The sequence below is a fragment of the Diceros bicornis genome, chromosome 26 (assembly GCF_020826845.1).
Source record: "Diceros bicornis minor isolate mBicDic1 chromosome 26, mDicBic1.mat.cur, whole genome shotgun sequence".
Taxonomy (NCBI): domain Eukaryota; kingdom Metazoa; phylum Chordata; class Mammalia; order Perissodactyla; family Rhinocerotidae; genus Diceros; species Diceros bicornis.
This window is the reverse complement of record NC_080765.1, coordinates 25,897,629-25,910,171: the sequence shown is the minus strand read 5'-3', so window position 1 is coordinate 25,910,171 and position 12,543 is coordinate 25,897,629. Positions and strand designations below refer to the sequence as shown.

The 12,543-nt window shown below is 47.4% G+C and overlaps 1 protein-coding gene across 1 annotated transcript; it reads left to right on the top strand.

The window, feature by feature from the left end:
- Window positions 1–2,470: 2,470 nt before the first annotated feature.
- Window positions 2,471–5,251, top strand: LOC131421999 (transport and Golgi organization protein 1 homolog). The gene is made up of 6 exons (XM_058568861.1): window positions 2,471–2,562; window positions 3,499–3,559; window positions 3,670–3,705; window positions 3,781–3,848; window positions 3,974–4,068; window positions 5,154–5,251. The coding sequence occupies exons 1-6, from the start codon at window positions 2,471–2,473 to the stop codon at window positions 5,249–5,251; spliced, it is 450 nt and encodes a 149-aa protein (XP_058424844.1).
- The last annotated feature ends 7,292 nt before the right edge of the window (window positions 5,252–12,543 follow it).

The following is a 12,543-nucleotide window of genomic DNA, read 5'->3' as shown; positions in this document are numbered from 1 at the left end:
ACAATCATTACTTCTTGAATACCTTTTCTCAAATCTCTCTTAAAGTCAGTAGATGTGAGTGGAGAATTCAAGGATTCGAAGCAGACAGCCTCGACGTCTAATAAACGTAATCTGGAAGGTATGTTGCTTGTTGGGAAGAAACCCCATATAATAAAAATGAGTTTGCAGTAAGAAGGTAAAAAATGACTTCTTGCCTTCAGGATTCTCTCCTTTCTTCTCTCGCCATCACAACCAAGTATTTGGAACATGTGCACACACACAAAGAAAATGGTTTTATGCTTTACAGAAAGAAGAAAGAAACTAGAAGACAACTGTGAGGCACTGAGATCTGTTAAAGAGACAAAGGAAGCCGAATTAGAAATGCTAAAGAAGAACACACGTATGGTTGATGAAATCTGTGGACAAAGAAAGTGGGTCACAGAACAGTAAGCTATTCATGTGTTGATTGTTACAAATACTGTTGTATTAGTGAATGTGTAGACCAATGTAGAGAATTATAATTTTTTTAGAACATTTATCACCGTATTTTTGCCATATTCAGTCAGTACAGAATTGTTTCTCCTTTCTGCCTTGATTTTTGTAATCTGCGTCTTCCTTTCCATTCTAACTGGTTGTCAGAGATTCTTATTTGTAATTAATTTAAGATTGGAGGGCGTACAGGTACCAGCTTTAATCACTTCATTATCTGGAACCCTCTGGGTTCATTTACATTGTACTCTAGGTTTCAATCCCATCATATTGTCCTGACCTGCCATATGTCTATCATTTCCTATTAAATTCTAGACATTGGGTAGATAATATTTAGAGAAAAATTGAGGCCTTGTCTGATGTCATCTTGCTGCAGAAAAGATGGGAGTTTACATGTGGCAGGTGATCAGGGACGCCAGCAGTACTGAATCCTATTAATCCAGTTAGTGACTGAGACCACTCACTGCAGGCTTAGTCCCTCCTAAGGCCAGTGTGTTTTCTGTCTGCCTTTATTCTTAGTGTGTAAGTCTCCTGGGACCCAGCTAAGGCCCGCAGGATTTTCTAGGGTGACCTTCGCTGACTGACCATGAAGTCCAGTTGTTTGACTTCTGTGCCCAGGGATGTGTGCAAACGCAGCTCAGCGTCTTTGCATCTCAGAAGTCTCCTCTGGGATTAGTTGATGAACCCTGGGGAAAGTGGCCCCAAATGCCAGGCTGACCTTAATCCTGGGCATCATTCTTCTCCGTCTTGGCCTCATGTCTCTTTGCTGGTTTGATAGCAATTTGGTGCATTCTATCATGAATTTCATATTTTGGCCAGTGTTTCCTATGGTTCTCAGGGGGAGATGAGGGACTTCAGACCCACTCATCCATGTTCAAAGGCAAAACTTTTCTTATATTCCCACAAGTGCCAGGTTTGTGTTCTCCCTGCCCCGGACTGGGGTAGGGTGGCTCTGTCCTCACTGGCATCTTATTTGCATTAAACTATGAGATGTTTTAGGGTGGGGATAGTGCCCTACCTCTCTCTATATCCCCATCACCTTACAATGCACCCACTCTGTTCCAGCCAGTCCAGAAAGCATTTGCTGAAAGATTGGCTGGGTGGCCAGAAACAAATGCGTGAACTTTGTCTCTTTAGTGTTTTTGTCCCTGTTTCCTAGAGCTCTTTTAATTTTGTGTGTGATCCCTAGCAAATCCAATGTCAAGTTGAGAATCTTTTGAATCAGAACCTTGAACAAAGTAGTTTGAAGGCAACACAACACATCTGCCTTAAGCCATTGCCCTTTGCAGCCTTCACTGTCAATGAAATCAAGGTACTTGTTAATGAAATCAATCTACCTGTTATTGATATCCTCAATTTGAAAGTTTTCCATTTTCAGGACATACCCTGATTATGGGGCGATTCAGATAATTTTTCATTCAGCATGGTTTCCATTCTCCTCAACTAGGATCTTTGAAGTAGGTGGCAGGAGTTCCATTCTTGAACTGTAGAAGTGTCTAGTAGTTAATTGTCCGATGTTATGACACCATGTCCAGCAAGGATCTATGGCTGTGTCATGGCCTCAGGTCTCTCCCTGGGAGAAATCAGACAAGTCATGAACCTCTGCTTCATCCTAATGTGCTTACTTGTGACGAGCTGAAAGAAAATGAGCTTGTGCTGTCCCAGTGACAAGAGCCTGAGCCTGGGAGGGCACATGGTGCGTCTCATATGTGCTTTTTTTGTTTGCTTAGTTCATTTACTAATGACTAGGAACACAGAGCTGTGAAGAGAAGCTCAGAATTGCCAAAGACTTGCCAGCAGGAGGGAGTTTGATTTTTCTTTGTGCTCTAATGGGGGGCTTAAATGCTTTCCTCTGATTAGATTTGTCCATCTATGCATTTGTGGGGTAGGATCGGAGGGGACATTTGAATCTTGCCCTTTAGATTTCTGGGAGGAAAGAAAGGCAGAATTTCACATGGGCTACGGATAATGCATATGTCTTTCCCCTCTTAGGAAGCTGAAAATGAAAGACCGTGAGCGGGGGGAAAAGGAGCAGCAGCTGTCAGCGGCAGAGAAGAGACTGAAACTGGCTGCAGAAGAAACGCAGAACTACAGGTGAGTTCAGCTCCTAAATAACAGCGGCTCATAAAACCTTTGTTGGATTTTTTTTTTTTAACTTTTGTACAATGTTTAGACCCAATTCATACACCAATATAAGCAAATGTTCAGAAGACATTTATATAGAGATTTCACACAAGAAAGAAAAATGTTAAGTTTCACAAATGTCAAGTTAAAATATTAACTTAAAAAAAGTAGGCGCCAGCCCCGTGGCGCGGCAGTTGGGTGCGCGCGCTCTCCTTCGGCGGCCCGGGGTCGCAGGTTCGGATCCCGGGCGTGCATCAGTGCACCTCTTGTCAGGCCGTGCTGTGGCAGTGTCCCATGGAAGGAGAAGGGGATGGGCACGGATGTTAGCCCAGGGCCAATCTTCCTCAGCAAACAAGAGGAGAATTGGCATCGGATGTTAGCTGGGGTGATCTTCCTCACAAAAAAATAAATAAATTTGCTAAAAATTTCCTGATTCTCAATGTTGACCAGACTATGTCGAAATGTGGTTCACAATAATGTTCCTGGAGGAGGTAAAAACTGTTGTAAATCTTAGGGAATCAGTTTGGTGTGGGATGAATCACATCAGTAGATACGAGCATGCCATTTTAGAGACCCAGTGTTGTAGCCCTGAGAATATGATCAGGGTGTAAGGAAAAGAAGCAGCGAGCTGTATGATGAAAGACGCTCATTGCAGGATAAATTAGGGAGATACTGAGAATAGGTAAGGGAATTATATCAACTCAGAAGCTGGCGGGCATTCGATAATAAGGAAACAATGTAGCAATAGCTTTGATCATACTATACTTTTATAATCATGTGAAGTGTGTCTTATAGTATTGGATAATGTGTATAAGGGTACAGTTCAGACAATGGAAACATGGGAAGACTATTTAAAATCATCCTCAATATTGTGCTTTATCTGATGAAAGCAATTGTCACTCATAGGCACCAAATTGATCAAATGCGACAACAAGTGCAGCAAGCAGAGTTCACCTTCAGACACCAGGTAACCTGCATTCTGCCCAAAGTTCCTGCCTCCTTCAGCACCCAATGCAGAGGGTCATAGCGGCCTTGGAAGCCCTCAACATAGGGTTTATGACGTGTTGGCTTTTTCAGATGGCTGTGTATGAGAAGAATGCTCACGACAATTGGGTAAGTTTTGCTTTCTTTCCTTCCCTTTGCGCACAGTCTGCCACAACTGAAGGTGGATGTGTTTTTCTCCCACAGATCAAGGCTCGGATTTGGGAGAGGGAGATAGCAGAGCAGAGCAGGGAAGCCGCCCACTTGAAACACAGGTATGGGATGTTGACATACATTTTTTACAGGTGTTTTTGAGGTATTAAGGCAAAGCTGTTTCGTGCCTAGTAAAGGACTTGGTGTTGTAATTCTTATTGAAGTCCATTCTTTTTCTACGTTCAAGATTGGAGATAATGTCCAAAAAGAGGCTGCCCGAGGGATACAGCCTGCACAAACCAACGTCGGGAAGACCTGGGATGCAGAACCCTCCACAGAGAGGTAGGGAGCACATTGTGAAGTGCAGCCACTTAATTTCTGCTGCAAAACCACTCCGTGTCCTACCTGTTCCTGTGGGGGATCACCGTGTTGCCTGGAACCAATCCCAAGCACGACCTAAAGACAACAGGTTATCTCGAGGGGTGACAGGAAGATGTTTTCCTCAGGTGCCCCAGCCAGACTGGCTTTCTGGGCCTGCGCCCTGTGACTGGTGGAGCTCATGCCCCGCCACTGACTGTGGACCCTCTCTGCCCCCAGCACCCGCCTCGCGTGCTCTTGGATTGCTCTCAACTGGAGAGACGTGCCTGGAGGGGAAGTGGGTGCATGCTTCCTTCCCAACTGGAGTCAATTCTGAAGACTTGATTTTTCTTTGAGTTGAGAAAAAGGCATTTATTTACTATGCTGGAGGTTCCCTTATTCTTCCTGTTTAACTTTTGCTTGTGGACTTTAGTATTCCATTCATAAACTAAATTTCTATGTAATTTTACTCCTGACATTGTCAGTGTAACGCTACAGCTTTGCTGTTAAATCCCCGTATCTTCCATTTTCTCATTACTATAATATTAGTCTAAGTCCATTTCTGTTCATAAATATTCATATAATGTCTGGTCACATGTGGAAGGCAGCTTATGTGTAGAGTGAGAGATTGAAAAGTCCACCTGCGGCCTGAAGAAAAGGACCTGTGCTGTTCATGTTGAGGGGTTGTTGCTATTATCCCATCTGAGGTGATTCTCATTTTAATTTTACTCTATGATGAAATGGTGGTTTCCCCTGATGTGTTTTGGGAAACCCCTGTTTCAGTGTTGATTTCCCGCTAGTTGAGCCCGGACCTGACCACAGGTGGTTGATGAGTTATGAAAACCCCTGAACCAGGGCCCTGGGGTGTCTTCCTCAAGGGTCAGGGGACGGGTCTCCCCTTCTCCTCGGGGGTCACCTGAGGTGTGTGGGGAGCCCTCTGCCATTGGTAAGGGCCCAGAAGTGGGAAAGAATGTCAGATGGTGGAGGAAGGCGCGGAGGGTTTGTTTTCCTTCCTCACAGTCTATGCAAGTCTGACTAAACCCCCATCCCTCCTCTCTGGCCTCTTTCAGATCCGGGACCTGGTGCTGCGGCTGTGAGGAGCAGCAGCTCCGGGGGCAAGGTAAGTGCTGTGGTCATTTTCAGTCGTAACCGTCTCTGGAAACGTTGACGTGTGTGTGCAGCAGCCTCTCTTGGCCTCATGTCTGGTTTGTGTGTTCCGTGGCACGTCTGCTGTGTCATTTCCTTCCCTGAAAGCACAGTCTTCCCCAGGAGCCTTTGGGCTTCTCCACTCTCAGCTCTCATCTTTGGTGGCGCCTCCAGAAGCCTTCAGTGCTTCTGGGCTGAGGACTGCAGGGCTCTCACAGTGTGTTTCTGGAAGTAGCACTTGGAGGGTTACCTTAAGCCCACACTGAAGTCTCCTAGCAGAGCCGACTCCTTCCTGAATTCCTTGGCATAGGATTGTTGTTGTTGTGGTTCCTTTGCTCCATACCTGGTTTGGGTTTGGTGAGGAGCCTATTGGGAACGTCTGCCATCATCCTCATGGGAGAGGAACAGGAGAGGCCGTCCTTCCAACTTCATGTTGGGTGCTTCGTGCGATTTGGAATGTTCTTGGATCCAGCCGATGTCACAGTTCCTCAGGGTCCCCTCTCTGTGGGTCATTGTGCTCTCCGGGATCCCTCAGGTGGTAGCCTAGGTCAGAATAGTCTGAATGATCACAAATGGCCTGTTTGCAGTAGGAAATGGGCACGGACACCAAAGGAGTGAAGAGTGTACATCAGAACTGCGCTGCAGGACCTATTCCCGCCAGAGGCCATCACTTGTGCTGACATGAGGGTGGTCCTGTGGTGTCCGGTGGTGCCGTTAGAGCCAGGACGTTCCCTCATCCCCTGTCACGGGGTTTTACGGCTGGAATCAAAACATGTCTGTGTTCATTCTGTCCTTTAGAATCCCCTCCTCACGTTTCCGTTGGACACAATTAGTCCGCGTCTCACGGTGGGCTTAGAAATCTGCCTTCCCTGTGGGTGACGCTAGATAGAGCTGAGCCTAACCGAGTCCTGTCGGTCACATCGTTCCTCTCAGAAAACACAGGCCCCGGGGTGCCCAGCTCCCCAGAGGTCCTGGTGCCCGTGGGCAGACCCCGAGCGGAGGAGAAGACCCCTTTGTCGGGGAGGGAAGCTGAGGCGGGGGACGGGCAGGGCAGGGGCCTGCAGGCAGAGCTTTTCCCCAGGAGCAGCTCGGCTTCCAGAGGTGGGGAGCGGGCTTTTCCGTCCCTCTCGGGCGCTCTCTTCTGAATAGAGAGCCAACAAGCTTCTGTGGTGCTGGGGGTGGTGAGGAGGGTGGAGGCCGGTCCTGGACCGAGATGCTGGTCTGCCTGGAATCGGCTCCTTTCTCAGTCTGGTGTTGCCTCGTCCAGCGCTCTAGGACAGGACCCCTTGCTCTTGTGCTTTCGCAGACACGGGTGGTGACGTGTGGTGACAGTGGTTCATCCCTGTGGTGTTTGTTCCTCCCCAAGCTGGGCGGGCCCCAGTGGTGGGGGTAGAGCGGTCTGGCACGGATGCTGCTCTCTTGGCACCTGGGGGCGGGGAGGGTGCCAAGTGCTTCCCCGGGTTCACTGGGTTTCACCTTTGGTTGGTGCTGGCGCTTGTGTCTGCCACATCCACCTGACTTTAAACTTCTGTTCCGCAGGTCAATGTTGAGGCAAGAGGGCCTCCTCCTTTTGCAGGACCACCCTGCACAACCAACCCTGTAGGCTCTGGGCCACATCTGTCTCCTCCATCCTGGAGGCCTCTAGGCCCTCACCCACTGCCTCCACGTGTCCCACTCGGTAAGATGATCTGAAGAGTATGAGTTGACTGTAAAGCATATTCATCTCTTTTCCTATGGAGTTTATGGAGGAAAGGTAGAGATGGTACTGAGGGCTTTGCAATGCAAGGGTAAACCTGGCTGAGGACATTGTAACGTTCCTCAAGTTTCTCAGGACATACGTACAATGGGCCGTGAATTGCCCCATCCTGAGCTGGGCAGCAGGTGTCTCATAGAGAAGGAAAGAGGCTGTCTACAGAAAGGCAGAAAGAGCAGTTCTGCAGATGCACATTGTACACAGACCATGTGCCGGGCTCTGTGGGGGATGAGGCGCACCCCTAACTTCAGGGGCTTAAGGTGTCCTATAGCAGAGGGAGATTTCCATTCGAGATCCTGTGATCACGTAATGGAAGCAGCAGTGAAGGGACCCAGAGAACAAAAGAGGGCGACGTGAATCTCACCAGAGTGAAGTGGGAGGTTGTGAAGAGAAGGAAGAGTTGAGGAGGTGCCCAGCGGGGGTGGGTTGGTTTCCTTAGATGGAGCTGGAAGGCCATTCCCAGCCGGGCAAGCAGCTTGAGCAGGGAGTGTGAAGGCAGTGCGAGGTCCACGCAGAGCTGCTGCGTGTTTTCAAATCACACAGTGTGGGCATGTGATAATCTTCATCAAAATGTTGCTGTTGCCCTAAAGCCCTTAGTTCATAATCGAAATCAAGATTCTTGTTTCCCTTGGATTTCTGAAAGTTCTGGATCTGTACGATGGAAAAATCTCTGGAGGTTTGGAAATGTAACTTGGCTCTTTGAGAATCCTTTGTCTGCCTGAGTTTATTGTGCCCCAGTGAGACTAAACGTGAAGACAGGGTCTAGATCAGCAGAGCAGAGGCCTTGGCCTTCAGTACGAGTCAGACTCTTCCTGGTATATTCAAGGTTGATCAGGAGCCGCCCCTGCTGGACCCCTCTCACCACATCCCTGCATCCTCTAGTCATCACCCCTGACTGTCAGCTTTGCATCTCCCCAAACTTACCACACAGTATCCCGATTCTTGGCCTGTGTACCTGCTGTCTCAGCCCCTAATACCAACTCTCAGAGGGGTGTACTCAGAGCCTCAGCCCCGTTGTGTGTGTAAGGGGGTGATACTGGTTTCTGAGGTCATTGTGAGGAAGACGAGATTAAGTACATAATGAAAGTGTCTGCAAAATGGCTGGGACATGTTGGCACTCACCATTCTCACTGTTTAAATGAAAATATCGCCACACAGAAGATTATCAGAAGATAGTCATTGAAGTACATTCCATTAAACTAAGGGTGTAAGAGCTCAGGCCTAGAGATTCACAATCCCTGTTTCAAAAGATAAGGAAAAGGCCCTCCTTTTTTCTATTGAAATTCGGATCCCACCAGTTAAAGATGGAAAAGATAATTTTGAGAATGTGTGAGTTCAGAGATCTATACCTGAGACCTGAAGACAATTATTTTCCATTCACTATAAACACACATATGCAGCCACACGCTAAAGTGTTCATCAGAAGCCAGAGATATGTTATAGAAGACAAATGTAGATAGGAAGAATAGCCTATCATTGAAATAACCCCAAATCTCTTTGCCTTACAGGACACTCATTTTGAAGGAGGACACTGAGCAGTGATAAACTGGCTGTGGCAGATTATTATGGTTTTTCCTGCCCAATCCTGCCCCCTCCACTTTTATCTTTCCTGTTGTCACCCCTAATACACTCTTTACAGTTCTAACTCAGTATCAGCGTCTGCTTTTTGGAGGACCATCCAACTCACCCCAGGGAGTGTATACAGTGTGATTCTTGTACACACAGTTCAAAAACAGGCAGAAACCACGGGGATGGGGCAGAAGCAAGGTTATTCCTTGGGGGTACTCTTGACTGCAAGGGGCCTGAGAGATCCTTCGGGTGGTGGGCACATCCTGCATCTAGATCTGGCCGTGGTTATGTTTATTCAGTCAATAAATACTCAGCACATGGTGCCTGCCAGTCCCAGGGGGTCTGGTGATCAGAGAGACAGCTCTCTTTCCCCAGGAAGTGGCCAATTTCTGATGGTGGCGAATAGATAAGGGGCCAGGAGTGGCTCCAGGAGGCCAGTGAGGAGGCTCTGCAGTAATCCAGGTTTTGCGCCCTTCACTCAACTTGCCAGCAGGCCCCCAATAGCACCAAGTCCAGGCAGTCTTTGTGGGGGCTGATGGCAGCAGAGTTTTTTGGTAAGTCCCATGAGCTCGCATAATCCTCCCACAGGTTCCTTATTGAAGGATGGGCAAGGCAGAGGTCAATGGCAGGGCCCCCCCCCCCCCCCATACACACCAAGGAGAAGGTGCTGGGGTGGAAATATCTAGCTCCATGCAGGTCCCCCAATCCAATCCATTCTGCCCTGGCAGCTCCTGGAGCCTGAAGGGCCATCCCTCCTGCCAAGTGGGGGGAAGCAGCCAGCCCGCCAGCAGCTCTGGGGACACCAAGCTGAAACCGGTAAACAGTTAGCTATTGATGATTAGGTAGCTAGCAACTAAGGTGTTTTTCTTTTTCTGCAGTTACTAATTATAGCGTTTAGTCGTTCACCTACCCATTGTTAACTGTGCTGCTTAGGCAATATACTGACTCCCACTAGGTTCCTATAGATAACATCTCCCTCATGCCTGGGTCACCATGGTAATGGATGTTTGAGCTGTTTTTCAGGAATTAGGAGCCCCTTGTCCAGTTCAGACCAGTTGAGACCACCAACCCATCAAGGGGGCCTGTACACATGCCTGATAAGTGACCTTTTGACATCAAGAAGCTAAAGACTCCACCCTCAGATCATGCTGATTTCACCATTTTGTGAACATGTGTCCTATGAAGAGGCGTGAAGTGTGACTACACTTGCACAGATCATCAATTACCTCACCTCTCCTTACCTCCAATCATCTATCTATCTACCCCGCTACCCTATATATATCCTTGAGGCCCTGTTTTTGAGGAGGCAGATCTGAGACTAGTTCTCCTGCTTCGTCACTTGGCTGCCTTGTGATTAAAACACTTTCTCTGCTGCAATCTTGTCATCTCAGTGATTGGCTTTCAGGGCAATGGGCAAAAATGAACCTGGTTTGGTAACGGCACAATCATCACAATGAATTGCTGTTATGAAGGAGTGAAAGGAGCAGGGAAGCGGGTACTGCAGCTCTCAAGAATGAGGCGGGACTTCTGGGGAGAGGAGATGACTGGAGACTGGCAGCCAGCCTGTTAGAATCCACTGTGGGCTGTTGGCGCCTGCTGGGCTAGTCTGGCTGTCCCTAGTGCTGCACACACCTTGGGCTCCAGCACCCCTAAACTCAAGGAGGTCTTGGCTTCTTTGGACCCTGTGTGCCCTGGCACAGACTCTAAAGCTCCTGCTTTTCTTTCTGTTTGCTGCCCATCTTTGCCACTAGAAATGCAGCCCAGCTCTGAAGTGCAGCCTGACTAGTTGGGACTGCCAATCCCTACCCAGTGGACCCCACACCTTCCCCAGGGATCAGACTCAGGCCCTCAGCCTCCAAACCTTGGGCCGGACCTTCTTCTCAAAGGACAGTTAGATGAGGAGCCTCCTGGCCTATTCAGCGGGAGCAAAAATTCTTTCTAACAATATTCAGGGTGATTCCATACACATTTACTTTTTTCTCCTTGAAGAGAAAGAAGCAGGCATCCTCAGAGACTGACATGTGCCTCTGACACCCTTTTTCTTATAACAACCCACTGAGGCCCCTGCACTCACATAGGAGCAACCCGTACATACACATTCACACAACACTTCCACACTTTGGAAACTAACACAGCTTTACACAGCCTCCAAACAAACATACAACACTTCCACACCCATGAAGCCTGAAACTACACCCTCCACAAATACCAGTGCCAATAAACACTTGGAATAGACACAGATCTCTCAACCCCTGCCCACATGCACACATACACAAACCCTGAACATATACTCTCCACTCTGCTCTTCTATCATTATAAACAAACACTCTTCCATCTCTTAGCCCCAGCACCTCCTCCAGGCCCCTCAGAGAACCTTTTGAAATTGCTGGAAAAATTGGGATTCTGATGTAGGTGACTGTTAAATAGTTGGGCAAGTTTACCATGCATCTCCCACTACTGCTCCCTCACCCCTTCATAGCCCCCCCCCCACACACACACCTCACAATGACCATACACCCTGTAACCACATGCAAATACAACACACACACAGATTTTCCAAATGCCTATATACCTTGTGACTACACATAAACACTGATACAAAACACCTACTCTGACCACATATGCACTTCCTGACCACACATTCTCAGGTCTTACAATATTAATCCACCTTCTTACCACACACAAACATTGACCACACTTATGTATTTATTTCACATTCATCCAGATCTCACACAACCATAAACTCTCAAACCATAACAAACATCAGTACACACACACACACACACACACACACACACAGAAATGAATGACTGTATAGCTTCTGATGATAAACTCTAAAAACATGTGCACACACAACCTAGCAACATACCCACCACACACACAGATCACACGATAACTGAAAACACTGCCTGAATACACACACAGTCACACTAAGATACCTCTGACTATGTGTGTGTGGACTTTGATCAGAGGACATCTAATACCTCAGCCTCTACACAGATACCCAGGATGAGAGTGGGAGGCATGTGTCAGAGGGACAAAATGCGAGGTGCGTTAGGTTGCACTTAGATAAAGTGCATCAGAGCCTTGGAGATCTGGTTGCTACAAGGACACATGAAACAAGAGAGGAGAGGCAAAGAGGATCTAAAACATAAGAGATGTCTGTTATAAACCTGTCTCCACAAAGAGATTAGAGATATAACTAGTCTTGAAGGAGAATGCATCAGGGATTTCATACGATTCATTTTAATGTGATGATGTAGAATTGCTCCTGAAAGACAGTCAATATTTCTGGTAAAATTCCTAAATGTTTCTCTTTGTAAAAATAATATACATCTATTTTTCAGATCAAAACAACAGGGTAAAATCATTCCAGTTTTATCTATGACAGAGTATCTTGTATTAGACAAACTGTCCAAAAACAAACAGCTGTAAAAGCTGAAAAAATACATAAAACCAGAGTGAAGGCAGTGGAGAAAAACTAGCCCAAACAGGACTTGAAGGGCTGCCCTCTGTGAGAAAAGAAACGCATGACAATGTGAGCCCCATGCCACACTGTCCTCTCCCCTGTGGCATTTGCCTGTTCTCTAGGTGAGAGAATCAATTTCGAGCAGAAATGGCAGTTGTGCTGGGCTGAGGGGAAACAGGTTGGTGTTTGATCCTAGCAAAGTGGATGGAACTTCTGCTCCAGGTGGGGTATAGGCAGGAGGGGTATGGCAACAAGCAGAAAAAAGGAAACATTACCAAATTTACATGTTTTAGAACATGAGAGGGCTATGGAAGGAAGTAAAGAGGACCAGATGGACTACAGTGTCAGAGGAAGAAGAGCCATTGCTCTGTGAATGAGGTCACAGGCCTTCTCATACCTGGGGAATGTTCTTTACACATGGAGGATCAGGCTTTGTCTAGGCAGAAGGACCCCTCTAGAAGACAAGGAAACGGGCAGGGATTTTGATGTGAGTTGGAGGGATGGGGTGGAATCTAGAAGAGCC

Coding starts and splice junctions, on each gene's coding strand:
- LOC131421999 (XM_058568861.1), top strand. CDS start 2,471: ATGAAAGACCGTGAGCGGGGGGAAAAGGAGCAGCAGCTGTCAGCGGCA. Junction 2,563..3,498: donor GAAGAAACGCAGAACTACAG/GTGAGTTCAGCT, acceptor TGTCACTCATAG/GCACCAAATTGATCAAATGC. Junction 4,069..5,153: donor GCAGAACCCTCCACAGAGAG/GTAGGGAGCACA, acceptor GGCCTCTTTCAG/ATCCGGGACCTGGTGCTGCG.